Raw genomic sequence first — 17,708 nt, 5'->3', positions numbered from 1 at the left:
TCCCGCTTTTACTAAGTCTATCATGCAGAAATAAAAGAACAAGAAACAGATCCAAAGACCGACTGATACTGATGATCACTGGATAGCTGCACATACAGGAGTCAAATTATTACACTGACCACAGTGATGGTTTTGGAACATCACAAACCAAACTTATTATGAACGGATCCCGTTTGGTTACAGTTGAATAATAGATGCCACCTGCCACCTGCTGCTCCTCCACCCTGATGCGCAGCAGGAAGCTCTGCTGACTCAGCAGCAGCTGTCTCTGCGGGATGAACCGACATGCAAATGGCGACAGAGATTTCCTCTATCAAATGCTCAGAATGTTGCTTGAACTTTGTTTCCAGATGATGTTAAACAGTATTTTTATAAGAGTGTAAAGCTGCCGGGTTAGAAGCTTCAATACGCAGAGAGATGGTGATCAGTTGGATGGATAAAAAAGCCCGACATCATGACTTATTGTTGCACATTACTCCGGTAGTCTTTTCTTTTTTTTTAAGAATTTTTTTGGCACTAGTTTATTTGACAGTAATCCGTCAGGAAGGGTGCAGAGAGAGAGAAGCAGGGGAGAGAGGCATGGGCCCAGCAAACCGAGGAGTTTGACCGGGGAGTCAGACTCCAGACGACAGTCTCTATATGCGGGGTGCCGCGCTAACCATGCAACGCTCCTATTCCGGGAGCCTTTGCTGAAATTTTCAGTTTCTCTTTGGTAAATTATTTACATTTTTATACAATTTGAGTTATCTGACAAACTCACCTAATTCACCTAATTGGAAAAATCAGTTTTGTCACTGATTGCGACTAGTCGACTAGCCCAGTAAAAAGTCATTGCAGAGTAAAGAATCGACTAGTCTACTAGTTGGTGCAACCACTAGTGTATACAAATAAAAGCTTCAAAAAGCATTCCAAAACTACATGACACTTTCATTTCTTTGCAGTTACTATTGTTTCAAAGTGTTTGAATGGCTGAGCAACTTTAATGTACTTTATACTGATTAACAACATAAGCACAAAGAAAATATAGTCAATTGAAAATATTCTTCCTTTAAATTCTATGATTTTATAAGATGCCACACTTTGATTATTTATGAAACAATACAAAAAAAGACAGACAGAAAAGTAAAAAACCAAACAAAAACCTGTTCACAGAGCAGCAAGGTACTTCTAAGTCGAGAACTTGATTGATTCATAAAAGTAGGAATTTTGGTATTTTGGTAGTTTGCTGCACAATGCCAAGCTGGACAGACATCAGCAGTTAACTTTGAAAAGTTTTCTACCCAACACTACGTGAAGAGTTACAAAAATATTTTCAAAGTCAGTCATTCTTGACAAAGGTATCTTAAAAAAATGTTAAAAAACGAACAAGCTAAGCATGTTTAATAAATATCACTTTATTCTTAAACCTTTTAAGTACATTTAAAACAAAAAGGGATTTATGTTTTAAGTTGTGTTAAACCCTATAATAATTTTGTCTTGTCAATTTTGTCTTGTCAACTTGTTTTAACTTTTTGTTTTCCTGGAAAATACATTAAAAACAATATTTGGATTTGATTTCAAAGTACTTTCTCATTGTTAGGCTAATTTGTCCATTACTTGCAAGAAGCTAACATTTGCTGTTGGTTTGTAAAGTAATAAGTATAAAGAATATATAATGAATCCTAACTTATTTTTACAATGAATGTGTTAATGTTATTTACTTAATGTCATGAGTCTTTTTCTCATATTGTGCTTGTAAATTATTGTTATTATTATGTAAACACTTTATAATAAATAAATAATTGATCCCTTATATGGTAGCTGATGTGCATTTATCTTAAAGAAAAGAGCCATTCATCAGCCATATGCTAATATATAAAATAAACCAAAGTCCGATTTTTTTCTAGCCTGGGAAAAACAAACTCTTGTTCTATTATTTGCTTCATACAGAGGGTCTGGTCCTTTGGGTATTGAGAAATGATTACTTGCTGGAGGTGCAAACTTTGTTGAAATTTTACATTTTACCCAATCAAAATGTAAAACACTTGGTTGTAGGGTCAGCCCATGGCAAATGTTGAGGGTGTCAGGCATCCAGAGGGGGCCATAAAATGGTAACTTTAACAGTTCTTTTTAAAATGTATATGTATTAACAAAATGTTGTAATATGACACAAAGTTAACTGCACAGTAAAATTGTTATATACTACATTAATAATAATGATATTTTGCTTAGCACTAATGGGATGGAAAGCATGATTGTTTTATGAGGTTTTTATTTGACCATTAATGCCTTGTCCAATGATTCATTACTTGACAGTGACATAACTAAAATTATGATGACCTTGTTATTTAAATAAATCATACTTCAAAAAAAATATTAGAACATGGGAGTGTTTTTATCAAACATGGTTTTTGTGGTGTAATCCATTGAATTACATGGACCGGGGGCAGAGCATGCTTAGCCATTGGGCAGTATGACCTGAAGAAGCTTATCAATCAATCCATCAATCTATCAACTTTATTTCTATAGCACATTTCAAAAACTGTTAGGGTAGCCAAAGTGATGTACATTAAAACAGAAATGTAAAAAACATACAAACATATGAAATGTGCAAAAGCCATTTACATGGCAGCTGTATTTTGAGGTGCCATACAAGACAAGACCACAGTATGTTAAAATCCAAGGAATAAAAATGTCTTTTTAAAAATTACTTAAAAACAGGAAGACAGGAGGCTTGTCTGACACTCAAGGGTAACTTATTCCATAACTTGGGAGCAACAACAGCAAATGCCCTATCACTTCCAAGCTAGTTTTAGGGTCTTTCTGCAGCAAGACCCTATGGGCAGTAGGGTTAGCCTAACCTTACCCTAATCCTAACCCTAACCCTATCCCTGAAGCAGCTCAGATAGATGTGGTGGAGTGAAGTTGTTCAAGTATTTAAAAACAAATAAAAGCTTAAAAATAATTCTGTAGTGCACAGGGAGCCAGTGAAGGGATGCTGGGATGGGAGTGATCTTAGCGTCCCTTGTCTGCTTGAGTTAACAGACAAGCAGCAGCTCTGCACAAGCTGCAGGCAGGTTTGAGAGGTCTGGCTAATCCCTACATACAGTGCATTACAGTAATCGCAATGAACTGTGATTAAAGTGTGAAGTAATTTCTCCAAGCCCAGTCTTGCCAAGATTGGTTTCACCTTTGCTATTTGGCGAAGATGATAAAAACTTTTTGAACGACACTGTTGATCTGTTTCTCAATTTTAAAATCAGAGTCAAACTTTACCCCTAGGTTGGTGACACAGTCCCTGAGATAAGGTGACAGTGAGCCAAGATCTACTCTGGGGAAGTGACAGCAACTCAGTCTAAACAACACAACTTCTGTCTTCTTCTCACTTAGTCTGGGAAAGCTAAGAAAAGGATATGCTTTTATGTCATTAAGGCAGTGTGTGAGTTGCTGGATGATATTGTTTTGTGCCAAGTGAAAATCTGAGTGAAGATCTGGCAGTCATCAGCATAACAGTGAAATGAAATACCATGTTTTCCAAAAAACAGAGAAAAGGGGGAGTAGATAAAGAGAAAAAAAGAAGGCCAAGACTTTACCCTTGGGGGATCCCATATGGAAGAGGAGCTGTGGAAGGAGGCTGTGTTTGGTAGGACCGAAACCAATTGAGGACAACACCTGTCATGTCCACACGGTGCTCATGATGAGAAATTACAATTTTGTGATCAACAGTGTCGAAAGTAAAAGACAAATCTGAAAGCACTAAAACAAGAGGCCAGAGGCTGTTGACAGAAATATACTGTTTAAAACCCTCAGAAGTGCACTCTCTGTACTTTGAACCCACACTGAAACAGCTTAGTGACACCTGAATGGTAACAACTAATTGTAGACCTTCTCTAATATTTTAGGAAAAAAATGGAAGATTAGAAATAGATCTGAAATTGTAGAAGAGAGAAGGGTCACGGTCTGCTTTTTTTTTTAAAGTAGAGAACACACAACTTCATGCTTAAAAACCCCGGGTACTGTACCAGAGAAAAGACTGCTGATGACCTGAAGTACACGTTGTCAAGAAAACCCGAGATCATCCCACTTCCCCATGCAACGTGGTTCAAGTATCTCCTTAAAGAAGTGACATGGGAATCTGTAGAGGAGCCAGATAGCCTCATATGATCTCATATGATTATGCTATATGTAGTAGACCGCCCCATGAAGGATTGCGGCTTTACTGATGAGCAGTGAGGTTTATTGGAAGTAAACCATGAGTTTCACCATAAGAGCTGTAGGTACGCAAAAAAAGACAGTGTAAGCTACCAAAACATGCTCTTACAACTGTAACATTTGAACTCAAAATTACATTCACCACTAAAAACATCAACTCTAATTCAAAAACTATACCCTAGTGTTTGTACATAATAAAACAAATTCACAATTTCAATCAATCAACATTAGAAATATCCATGTTTTCAAAACAAACATGCTCTGTGTCTCTATCAAGGGGGCTGCTAGTAACAAGATACATTTTAACACACGAAGCTGAAGTTGACTTCCGATTCGGGAAATGGCTTAAGGCCGATTCCACATGAAGCCCAAGCGTAAATTGAAACTGGAAGACTCACCAGCATCATCCAATCACCGTCTCATCTGCTGTCAGCCTGGGACCATGCCCCATCTTCGCCAATCTCCGATCAAGCTCACGCTTATAAGGACCTTCATACATGGCAGCACCTGCTCTCTGGCTGTGCTCAACCCACCTCCACATCCATTCTCTTGGCTCTCCAGGCCTCCATCTTTCTCTGACCTCCACCACCAGTGAACGGGCCCAGTGGGAAGACATCCCTAATCAGCATTGGAAATGCTCATCCAAGCTCATTGCATTTCACAACACAAAGTTCTTTGGGTCTGAGCGCCAAAGAACTTTAATTCATGCATATCAATAAACCCTTTTAATAGCTGTTTTTTCTCCTAGTCTCTCCAGATTGAACACATTTTTCAGTCCCTTCTGCATTTTTAAACTACTCTAGTTAAAAAACTACAACACCTACACTATTCAAATCTGGACTAGATTATTTTCAAATAATAGAACATTTAGAACCATGTTTGTGATTTGTGAAACTTCAATAAAGGGCAATTTTTGCCCTTTTTTGATCATGGTAACACTTGAACTGCTCTAAGGCCGAAACATCATCAGTGACCCCTCACACCCCCACCATGGACTGTTCTCCCTGCTGCCCTCTGGAAAGAGGTTCCGCAGCATCCGGTGCAGGTCCACCAGGTTCCGAAACAGCTTTTTCCCACTTGCCATCAGACTGCTGAACTCTTAACTGGACTACACTCAAAAACTGGTCTCCACTTTATACCTTGCACATGTACAGAGCTAAATAACTTCTATTTTACTGTCAGTCCTGCACTTTATATTTTATATTTAGATTTATATTCATATTTTATACTGTATTTTATTTTATTCTGGAGTAACCTCACAACATTGGAAGCTCAAAACATTGTCCTGAGCCATATGCAACGAAATTTCGTTCTGTATACACCCTGTGCATGCAAAATAACAATAAAGTCAGTCTAAGTCTAAGTCTAATTCCAAAATTACAACACATAGACTCTTCAAACCTACACTGGATTATTCTCAACTTATATGAGAGTACATCTTTGGAATTTGTGAAACCTTTTTCTGATTTGTGAAACTTCAATAAAGGACGATTTTTACTTTTTTGCATGCATCTGGATCATATTAAAACTGATCTAATTCCAAAACCCTAACACCTAGACATTTCCAACCTCGGCTAGATTATTCTGCTCTAATAATAGAATATTTAAAACCATGTTTGTGATTTGTGAAATTTTTATCTGATTTGTAAAACTTAACTAAAAGTTGATTTCACCACTTTTTGCTTCTGGATCACACTACTTGAGTTTCTTCTTGCGTTCCAAAACGACAACACCTAGACTCTTCAAACCTGGACTGGATTATTCAGCTTTAATAGCAGAATATATAAAATGAAGTATGTGATTTGTGAAACCTTTATCTGATTTGTGAAACTTCATTAAAGCTCAGATTACTATTCACACTTGTTCCATGCAGTTTTTTTTTTTTTCAAATTCAAACTCAAGTACAGACCGGTGCAGAAGATCTTTGCTTCCAACAGCCATCACCATCTAAAATAACTCTTTGAAAAATGAATGAGTTACACCAACATTTAATTTCCTTTTGGAATTAATAAAGTGGTTTTGAATGAGAATTGAATTTGAAAATAAAATGCATGGAGCGAGTTGTGAATAGTAATCTGAACATTAATGAAGTTTCACAAATCACAAACATGGATTAAAATATTCTGCCATTAGAGCAGAATAATCCAGTCCAAGTTTGAAGAGTCTGGGTGTTGTAGTTTTGGAATTATACATGTCTGACAGACACACCTGTCAGTGACAGGCTGTCACACAGATCTCAACAATAATGACCAAAACAAAACACAGGAAATATTAAGGTCAATTAAATTGTCGTGACGGGAACTAAATAGGACCCCCGGACGCTGTTATCATGGTTGCCTAGAGATGGACTCTACGCAGCCGCGGTGAGCTGCTATCAACCCGCGTCTTTTTTAAATGTCCACCCGATTCTCCACCCTCCTTAGAAGTAAAACCTCTGGCAAAAATACAGACGTGAGGAGGAAGACACACATTCCAGGCTGAACAATTTCAGTGAAGTTAAATAGGAATGATTTAAAAAGAAAATGTGTCGGCAATTCCAGTTATGCTGACACACCGACAGACCCATTCTGGCTGTATATCAGAGAGAATGGATCAGGAGAGGAACATTGCAAACCTGCCAGAACGTAAAGAACCAGACATCAGTCTCTTCATCCCTCAATCATTTCCTGAGACCGAAAAATATAAATGGCAATTTAAAGAACAAATCATACAAGTAGATAAATGGTAAATAAATAAATATTGTGAAGAGAAACCGTTTATTTTTTCTACATTAGTTTGTTAGGGCTTTCTATGTAGGAAAAATGTTGATATCTTTTAGAAATACAGTGTTTTGTGGTTAATATTATTTCACTATTTTATTAATGTGGGTTGCCAGTAAACTGGCAACCCACATTAATAAAATAGTTGCCCAGAGATGGACTGCATGGAACGAGTGTTGCCAGTTTATCCATTCTTATAGTTCGATAGTTCCTATCGAACTATAAGAATGATAGAAAACATGCTAACAAAATGCCTCAGTCCTGCAGCCCATAGGCGGTTCTATTTGTTGGCGGAAGTGGCTCTTTGGCTCACTTACTGTATATATTAAATGATAAAATATTAGCCTTTTTTTATTCTTTTTTAATAGTCTGTAATTTATTCACACATCAGACAGAATAATAACATTAGGGAGGCAATACAAACCTAAATACCATCATGGTTTTAATTTAATTGCTGTATTTTTTAAGTGCATGAATAAGGGAGAGCTATATGGACATATTAAACCTGGGGAGTCAGGGGAGCACCGGTGATATGTTCGCATACACCTCAGAAAGTATGTAGTTGCGCCCCTGAGTGTGTCTATAGGAACGAGTGAAGCGACTGACAGCATGGTGTACAGACAACAACCTGATCCGAAACACAGCCAAGACCAAGGAGATCATAGTGGATTTTAGGAGAAATAAAAGAGACATTCAACCACTAAAAATCTGCAGAGAGCCGGTGGAGAGGTTGTCAAACTTCTGTTTCCTGGAAGTTCACCTCATGGATAACCTGGCCTGGGATGTAAACACAGCAGAACTTGCAAAGAAGGCCCAGCGGAGACTATTTCCTGAGAGTCCTGAGGAGGATCAGTATTTCTCAAAAACTACTGGTGTCCTTCTAACGATGTTCTATTGAAAGCATCATCTGCTATTGTCTCTGTGTGTGGTTCTCCAGCTGCACAGCAGCACAGAGGAAGACTCTCCAGAGAATCGTAAAATCTGCCCAGAAGACCATTGGCTGCTCTCTGCCTTCTCTTCAAGAACTTCACAGTTCCTGCTGCTTCAGGAAAGCCAAGAACATTTTAAAAGACTCCTCACACCCTGGTCACAATTTGTTCCAACTGCTGCAATCTGGCTGCAGATACAGGAGCATTAAAGCAAAGAACAAACAGACTGAAGAATAGTTCATACCCGGTAGCCAAAAGGGCATTAAATACCCTCTAGACTATTTATCACCCATTTTTGTTATAATCCATGTAACTTTATTGCTTTTCTATAATGACAATAAAGATTATTATTGTTATTATTATTATTATTATTATTATTATTATTATTATTACATGCATCATCCCTCATTTTCTAAACAGCCTACTGTTTCTGTGTGGATTTTGGCTGTCATAAAAAGGAAAAAATAGAAAAGTGTGGGTGAAATTACTGCCTCTGGCATGTGAGAACAAGAGTGGGGTCTGTTTGTGGAGCCAACTAATTGAGCTTTAAGGAGTAAGACTAGGCATAGATTGGAACTTTGACAGTATGTTGTAGCCTGTCTTCCAGATGGAAGGATATTAACAAAAGAGCAGTCTCTTTCCTTAATTAAGGTAATGGAGTGGAAGGAGCTGGTGACTAAAGCACATGGGCAGTGGCATGTAGAAAGGCCTTTGGGGGGTTCAGGGAGTCAGCAGGGGAGGGAGAGTAAAGCGAAGACTTCATCTTTCGAATGTCAAAAGAAGGGATGATAAAAAGCCCTGGTTTGCTCTGTCAGATTCATTAGCAGAGAGCTCATGTCTGCGGAACACACAATGAACACATATTGTGGTTCATTCGAGACAATTCTATAGTGAAGAAAGTAACTAAACTTCTGAGAGTGAAGAAGAAGGCTGTTGTTGATTAGATAAAATAACTTTCCCTTTTGTTTTATTGTGCTGTTAGTTTCAATCCCAAGGAGAAGCTGCCAGTTACAGATGATATGACGCTTAGGAGGATAAAGTCGCATTGGTGAGTAAATGCTAATAAAGACTATTTTGCTCTAGAATTACCTTTAGAAATAACCACTGTCTCAGCAAAACCTGAACAGAACAGAACCTGAAGAAGCAGCAAGGTCCTGCTTCAGGTTTCACCCTCTACAAGCTCACTCTTGAACTATAAGTTGTCAAATCAAAGCATCTCAGTATTTATTAAAACGAGCCAGATGATCAATGTTCATGAGTAACACAGGGAAAGACAGAAAAAGCACAATTTTATAGAGAATTTGAGAGGCAGGAGACAGCAGCGGGAGTCAGATCCCTAACCTTTTTGAATGAGGTGAAACTGTCGGGGATGTTACAATGAATATTGCTCGTTTATAACATCTTGTCAGTTTACTTTAATATATAGGAACCATATTTTTGGTTAAGTCATTTTAATTCTGGATTGGTTCAATATTTCACTGCTAACTTTGTCTAGCTACTCTAGACACAATGTTTTGTTTCATCACAATGAGACTGAGAGAACAGTTTTTTGTTCAAAGTGTAATGTCAATGTGTGCAATGGCTACACAATATCTGATCATACTCAACTACTTAACATATTAGATATTATGTGTAATGTCTCATCAGGAGAATAGCAGTACTAGAATAGTGATGCTGTTGAAGAAAGGTGAAGAAACTGGGGAAGCTCAGGTGAGGTCTTCAGTTAGTGTATTGAAATATGTATTAACCTGTTATTACTTTTTAAATAAACAAACAATTTTATTATGAAAATAGCAGGTCAGGGAATAGATAGGAGAGCCAGGTGGAGCTTCAGGGTGTGCAGATGTAAAAATATATATTAAATATAATAGAACCAGAAAGAACAGATGAGGATTGATGCCAGGTTGATTTTTTTCTTTAGCTTTTTGACTTTTACTTTTTTTTTGTAATGGGAGCTAAAACAAATGGAATTATTTCTCAAGACACCTTAACAACAGCCCAAGCAAACAGGATTAGGGACACTTCCAACTTTAATAAAGTACTCTAATTTATGTATTAAATGTCCAATATTATTATGTAATAGTTTAATATTGAACTTCCATCTGTTAATTTTAGTATGTGCCTGAAGAAATTTGATTTGATTAATAATAGGCTTGTGGTCTGGTAGGCTGTTTGAGAATTCTAACTAACTGAAACCACTGAACCAATTGAGACAGAGAGGGCATAGTCTATTTTTGATGTCCTTTTATGGCGTGCTAAATAGAAAGTCATTTCTTTTCAGTGGAATACTGCTGAAGAACTGGTAATACTCTAAACTTCTCAAATTTAAATCTTTTACAACTGACAGCTTTTGAAAACGTTCAATGGGAATGAGTGTTGCCAATATAAAATTTTCTCTCTACAGGAAGTCTACATTGATGCTAAAATGGATTATCCTTTGGACCTGTCAACCACCTCTCTTCCTTCACGATGTATCAGCTGTCAATCTGCAGCAGTTCATTGGATGTGCAGTTCGGGAGTTCACCTTCCTTGCTAAAAAGCCTGGTTGTGGTGGTTTGCTCATCACTACTGATGCCTGCTGGGGGCGTTGTGAGACATGGGAGGTGAGAAGCACAAAAACAAGATATATTTTTTAGAGTGAAACCACACAGAGAATGTGGGACTTTTTTAGGATGTGATGAAAACAAACTTAAGTGAGAAAGATATACAGCCTCCTGTTTGTTTTAACTGTACAGCTGAGCAATGAATACAGAATCAGAAACAAATATATGACAGAGGTTTAGATGTGTGTCAGGCAGTATAGAATAGAAAAGAATAGAATAGAATATACTTTATTGATTCACAAGGGGAAATTGGGGATTATTGGTTGACAAATTAACTACTACATCCAAGGACTTAAATAATACCAATACAAAATACACACTCATATATATATATATATATATATATATATATATACACACACTCATATATATATATATATACACACACACACACATATATATATATACATGTTTGGAAATGACATGTATGCTCCTGAAAAACAACCCCCCACAATAATCCTTCCTTCACCAAACTTTACACTTGGCAAAATGCAGTCAGATAAGTACCGTTCTCCTGGCAACTGACAAACCCAGAGTCGTCCATCAGATTACCAGATGGAGAAACACGATTCATCACTCCAGAGAATGTGCATCCACTGCTCCAGTGGCGGCAGCTTTACACCACTGCGTCCGACGCTTTGCATTGCACTTGGTGATGTATGGCTAGGATGCAGCTGCTCCACCATGAAAACCCATTCCATGAAGCTGGTCTTGATCTAGTCTGAAAGGCACATAAATTTTGTAGGTTTGTAGTAATTGACTCTGCAGAAAGTTGGCAACCTCTTTGCACTATGCGCTTCAGCATCTGCTGACCCCACTCTGTCAGTTTATGTGGCCTACCACTTGGTGGCTGAGCTGCTGTCATTCCCAAACATTTCCATTTTCTTATAATACAGCTGACAGTTGACTGTGGAATATTTAGGATCGAGGAAATTTCACGACTGGATTTGTTGCACAGGTGGCATCCTATCACAGTTCCACACTGGAATTCACTGAGCTCTTGAGAGCGACCCATTCTTTCACAAATATTTGTAAAAACAGTCTGCATGTCTGTGTGCTTCATTTTATGCACCTGTGGCCATGGAAGTGATTGGAACACCTGATTCCGATAATTAGGATGGATAATTTTGTCTATATGTGTGTGTATATATATACAGTACGGACCAAAATTTTGGACACACCTTTTAATTCAATGAGTTTCCTTTATTTTCAAGAGTATTGACATTGTAGATTCACACTGACGGCATCAAAACTATGAATAACACATGTGGAAATATGCACTAAACAAAAAAGTGTAAAACAACTGAAAATACCCCATATATTCTAGTTTCTTCAAAGTAGCAACCTTTTGCTGTGATTACTGCTTTGCACACACTCTGCATTTTCTTGATGAGCTTCAAGAGGTCGTCACCTGAAATGGTTTTCACTTCATAGGTGTGCCCTGTCAGGTTAATAAGTGGGATTTCTTGCCTTATAGATAGTCATGAAAATAAAGAAAACCCATTGAATTAGAAGGTGTGTCCAAACTTTTGGTCTGTACTGTATATATACAGTATATACAGTACCTAAGAGTGATGTAATTAATTCAATATGACATGACAAGCATGCAAATATGTTAATCTATAAATGAGTGAAAAAAATTGATTTAAGTTGCTTGGGCATTATAAAGTTTCATCTGATAACTGTGAGGCTATTCTTGATTTATTTTTGTATGTTTTTGTCAGGCGGAAATTAATTTACCCCCCCTTGTGGGTGCAAGAGGTTAAATGTTATATTGGCTCTAGTGACCTTTATTTGGGAGTGGTCAGACAGGAAAGTGGGTAATGAGAGAGGGGGAAGACATGTGGCAAATGTCACCAGGCCAGGACTCGAACCTGCGACGGCTGAGTTGAGGACTAAAGCCTCCTTTCCTGGGTTGTGCTCAACCCATGTAGGATTATTTTTGATGTTCATAAAAGTAAAAAGTTAATAGCAGGAGGGGGAGAACAATAGGTTGATGGCAGCATTATGTCAGCTGATGCCCTCCTCTAGGAAGGAATCACAGTCAAACAGAATCCCATACCAGATGTAGCTTCTATGGAAAAAACAATAAGTGCAAGAAAACAAAGAGTTGACAGTTAAAATAATGGCAAATAATGCAAATTAGAGAGGAATAGAAGAAAGTGAGAAAAAGTGGTAAGTTTCTTTTCTAGTAGTCTAAGCCTGTGGCAACATAATAAAGACATAGTGTACTCACCTCTTAGGGAAAAACTGGGTTACAAATTGACACGTTTACCCTTTTCTCTGTCTCTCTATGTTTTTGAAAACCTAACTTTATTATTTTTCTTAGCAGCATAGTAACAGCCACAGTCATTCTTGTCTTCTGCTGACTGTTGCTGAACACCGTCACCTCAAGCGCTCCAAGCAGGAACGAACCATTTCATGCACATCCAGGGGGGTTCAGGGCAAATGTGAGCTTTTTGGTCTGGAATGGGCAACATTTGATTTTTACTGCTAAAAATAATTTTACAAAACACAATATAATTAATTTTATAATTGACAGGACCCCATTTCTTAAAATTTCTATGAACAAGAAGAAAAAAAAATTGTGGAGGACCCCTTGTTGGTCAGGGGCCCTTAGAATTGTCAGAACTTTTGCCCCCTGTACAGCGCCCCTGCCCCGGTCTACAGTCTCTATATGCAGGGCGCCGCACTAACCACTGCACTATGCAACACCCCTATTCCGGTAGCCTTTGCTGAAATTTTCAGCTTCTCTTTCGTAAATTATTTACATTTTTGTACAACTTGAGCTATCTGATGAACTCACCCAGTTCACTTCCTTTTATTTTCTTGGAAAAAATCTGTTTTGTCACATGATTGCAATTAGTCCACAGGCCCAGTATAAAAAGTCATTGCAGAGTAAAGAATATACTAGTCGATGCAACCACTGCACAAATCTTTAATTGTATAAAATTCTAACTTATTGCAGTTTTAGTTATTATATATTAATGAGTGCTACTGCTCCTGCTGATATTATCATTATTAATAATAAAACTATTCTGCATCCCCAGGACCAGAACCAAACAAGAAGCAGCATTCAGCTTCTATGCACCAAAAATCTGGAACAAACTTCCAGAATATTGCAAAACTGCTGAAACACTGTGTGTCTTTAAATCTAGACTAAAAACCCACCTGTTTAGAGTTGCTTTTGAAATGGATTAAGAATTTAACAATGGCTCTTGACTAAATGTAATGTTTCAATTGTTCATTGTGTGTTGCATAACTTTGTGTTTTTATGATATAAAGCACTTTGAAATGCCTTGTTGGTGAAATGTGCTATACAAATAAAATTTGACTGATTTGATTGACTGATATTCATTAACATTATTTTCTGTCTTCTACTTTCAGAAGCCAGTGCTGGAATCCCCTTTCATAGAGTCTTATCAGCGAGTTTGTACCTACAACATGACACGTATGGTCAGCGTGAAACTACCCAACTGCAAGTCCAACATTGACCCAATATACACCTATCCTGTGGCCCTAAGATGTGCCTGTGGGTTCTGTCTGACAAGCACCACTGAATGTATAACATCTGTCTGAAAGTTTGGTGCAATTCAGATCAGTTCTTTTATTAAATTTCATTTCAGTTGCTGTTTTTTCAGATGACCTCAATTAAACATGTAACCAACTTTGTTAACTGTAACAAAAAGTAAAGTTACCCAAGTACATATTAAATGACTCATGATTGGAATTGCCTGCTTTACTCAAAGCAGATGTATATATTTACTAAAGTTCAGACTATATTAAAAAAGGACGTAATTAAGCTTTCTGACCTTTTGAGAGGTTTCAAGGTGGCAGGGTGATGGAGCTCTTCAAAAAGGTTAATGCTGACAGAATAATTGACACTTGACAATTCACTGTTCTCCTAAAGACCCCAACATACTCGGACGTACTGTGTGCATTCCATGAACCATGCGGAGTCTGCGCATACTGTCCGCGGACAATTGGGTCTTCATACTCGAGCGTACTGATTACCTAAAATTTTCTGGTGACAAACTCCTTTATTTCACACAATCATATTAAGAATGAGCAAGTTTGGTGAACTATTTGGGGGCCTAGCTGTGTTTCTTGTCCATCTGGTAAGCCTTAACTCACCTCTCAGTGAGGGACAGAGAATGGCAGGGTAGGGGAAACAAAATTAAATTCTGTCGCCAAAGGCGACAGAATTTGTTATGCACAGGCCATCATCGTCTCTGAACCTCCTGGAACCCATTCCCACTATAAAATATAATTAAATTTGCCCCTTATAAGTCACACAGGATAGGGTTAGGAAAATTGGTTAGGGTTAGGTATTAAGGGTCACAAATGTCAGAATTAGGAGAAATCAATTAGGGTTAGGCATTAAAGATCACAGAGGTTAGGTTCAGGATAAATTGGTTAAGTATAGGCATTAAAGATCACAAAGGTTAGGGTTAGGATAAACTTGGTAAGGTGAGACCATAAAAAAGTATATAATAATCATATTATAAAGCATATCAAATAGCATGTAGGAGGTAGACATTTCTAAACTTTTAGGAGCTAATTGAATTTTTCATTGAGGCCTTTAGGATGTTTGGTGTCCAATTTTGAAATCCAAATCCTCTCGGCTCTCCGTCGTTCACTCATTTTCCACGTCGGATTGGCTTGAATCACCGTGGCAGAAACAGCTTGCCATCCATGTAATAAAAAGTGATTCACTAAATGTGTTTGTGTTTTTTTCTTTTTGAGAATATTATGTTTATGTTGTGCAAATCTAATTCTCATGGTGTTTCGTAGGGTTAGTTGCAGAATCCGCAAATCCGTTGATTTTCCACTTCCATAAATGTTTATAAAAATGCATTTCCCCCGGTAAAGCCATATATTGCCGGAAAGGCCAGAGTCTGGAGAAGCCTCTGGTGTGGTCGTTTGGCTTCTGGGACGCCCGCAGAAGGAATTAAAAATCGAAAACCCTAATTGGTCAAAGCGGTCAAAAATACACTTTCCCGGGGACCAGGAGGTTCAAGACCAGGATCAATAAGCCCAGAATAATGCCCTGATCACGCCTGTATCACTCCCGTGTTCCTGGGATAAAGTTGAATTTTCGGACTTCCAGAGACCCTACATGAAGCAGGCGGCCGTGTCCGCAGCACCTCACTGTCCTGGGACTCGGGCTCCGGAGGGTAGGGTTAAGGTTAGGGTAGGGTAAGGGTTGGGGTAGGGTTAGGGGTTGGGGTAAGGGTTCAGGGTCAAAGGTCAGAGGTCCAAAAAATTGAACCTCCTTCCTTCTCCCCCTCACCCTCTTCCCCTCCCCCGTATGTGCACGGGCCATCCTGTCGGGCGTCCACCAGGTGGAGCCTACCTCTCATTCAGGCCTTTTGGGATCTGTGTATCCAGCCTTTGGATCCAGATTCTTTCAGCCCTTCTCCTCTGGGCTGAAGACCAGGCTGGGTTACATTCCAGCACTAGGGCTGAAACTGCATCCCAGCCATGGCGTATAAAATGCTGCACTAGAGGTACGTGTGTTTTTTTGTGTTTTTGAATGTTATGTCTGTGCTGGGTGAAACGAGTAAGGATAGTGTTACTCGTTTCCCCCACATAACTGATCTTACAAATTTTACAGGTGATTAAATAAACACAATTTTTTGATTTGGGGTTTCCTGATTGGTCTGATTTGAAAATTGTGTTTTTAAATCTGTTCTGTACCCAGTGCAGCTGCTTGAAGAATCCACTCTGACCTTTGACCTTTGGTGTCTTCAAAGGTTTGACCTCAGCACGGACGAGGAAATCCCTCAGGTTTTTATTCCTTTTGTAGGCCGCAATTATTTTATAATTTGGAAGCAAAGAAGTGTCAGATTGGAATTTAGTGAAATTCTGTTTAACATTGTAAACAAATTGTCCTGCTGAGGAGGAGAATGTTGTGATCAGAGGGATCATCGGAGATGAATCGGGGGGTCTGGACTCAAGGAAGTTTTTCCTGCCTGCTCTCAGGAAAGACCTGGAATATCCTCTCTTACGAAGAGCAGAAAACAGCGTTCTAGTTGCCTCCTCAAAGTCTGTTTTCTGTGTACAAATCCTGTGAAATCTGAGGAGTTGTGATTTGACTAGGCCCGCATAAGTGTGCCTTGGATGGTAACTAGTCTTGAATAGCAGCGCATGTGTGTCTGTAGGTTTAAAGAAAACTTTAATGTCCAATGTATGTGTTGTGTCAAAATCTTGTCCCTTGTATGTGGTGGTGTCCAGAAAATCGACCGCTTTAACGCTGGTAGTGGACTTTACAGTAATAGATGGGTTATGTGTATTCAGGTGCTGGAGGAATTCCTGAAATTCTGCTTCAGAATGAGTCCAGACCCCCCAGATGTCATCTAGGTACCTGTAGTAATGCAGAGGTGCCTTCCTGCATGTACTGAGAGCACCAGCCTCCCACTCAGCCATGAAAATATTTGCATATGCCGGTGCAAATCTTTTGCCCATGGCTGTGCCCTTAATTTGGAGGAAAAATTGGCCATCAAAAACAAAGTCATTTCTTTTTAAGTTAGGGTTAGGGTTAGGGTTAGGGTTAGGGTAAGGGTTAGGGGTTAGGGTTAGGGTTAGGGTTAGGGTAAGGGGTTAGGGTTAGGGTTAGGGTAGGGTTAGGGTAAGGGTAGGGTTAGGGTAAGGGGTAGGGTAGGGTAGGGTAGGGTAGGGTTAGGGTAGGGTTAGGGTTAGGGTTAGGGTAGGGTAAGGGTTAGGGTTAGGGTTAGGGTTAGGGTTAGGGTAGGGTTAGGGTTAGGGTAGGGTTAGGGTTAGGGTAGGGTAGGGTTAGGGTTAGGGTTAGGGTTAGGGTTAGGGTTAGGGTTAGGGTTAGGGTTAGGGTTAGGGTAGGGTTAGGGTTAGGGTAGGGTTAGGGTTAGGGTTAGGGTAGGGTTAGGGTTAGGGTTAGGGTTAGGGTTAGGGTTAGGGTTAGGGTTAGGGTTAGGGTTAGGGTTAGGGTTAGGGTTAGGTAGGGTTAGGGTGGGTTAGGGTTAGGGTTAGGGTTAGGGTTGGGTTAGGGTTAGGGTAGGGTTAGGGTTAGGGTTAGGGTTAGGGTAGGGTAGGGTTAGGGTAGGGTAGGTTAGGGTTAGGGTAGGGTTAGGGTTAGGGTTAGGGTTAGGGTTAGGGTTAGGGTAGGGTTGGGTTAGGGTTAGGGTAAGGGTTAGGGTTAGGGTAGGGTTAGGGTTAGGGTTAGGGTAGGGTTAGGGTAGGGTTAGGGG

General features: G+C 39.0%; 1 protein-coding gene across 4 annotated transcripts in view; it reads left to right on the top strand.

The window, feature by feature from the left end:
• LOC114156682 (MAM domain-containing glycosylphosphatidylinositol anchor protein 2-like) overlaps positions 1-15,073 on the top strand; it is a 217,929-nt gene extending 202,856 nt beyond the window's left edge. The window contains exons 24-26 of one of the 4 annotated variants that reach the window (XM_028037250.1): positions 8,862-8,927; positions 10,284-10,482; positions 13,870-15,073. In XM_028037250.1, coding sequence (XP_027893051.1) covers positions 8,862-8,927; positions 10,284-10,482; positions 13,870-14,061 — 457 coding nt within the window. In that variant the 3' untranslated portion in view covers positions 14,062-15,073. The remainder of the gene's footprint in view (positions 1-8,861; positions 8,928-10,283; positions 10,483-13,869) is intronic. The other 3 variants (XM_028037249.1, XM_028037252.1, XM_028037251.1) reach the window with 3 other exon arrangements.
• Positions 15,074-17,708: the final 2,635 nt, after the last annotated feature.

This window comes from Xiphophorus couchianus, chromosome 13, assembly GCF_001444195.1.
Source record: "Xiphophorus couchianus chromosome 13, X_couchianus-1.0, whole genome shotgun sequence".
NCBI classification, from domain to species: Eukaryota; Metazoa; Chordata; class Actinopteri; order Cyprinodontiformes; family Poeciliidae; genus Xiphophorus; species Xiphophorus couchianus.
Note: the sequence above shows the minus strand (reverse complement) of the source record. Positions and strands in the feature narration are given on the sequence as shown.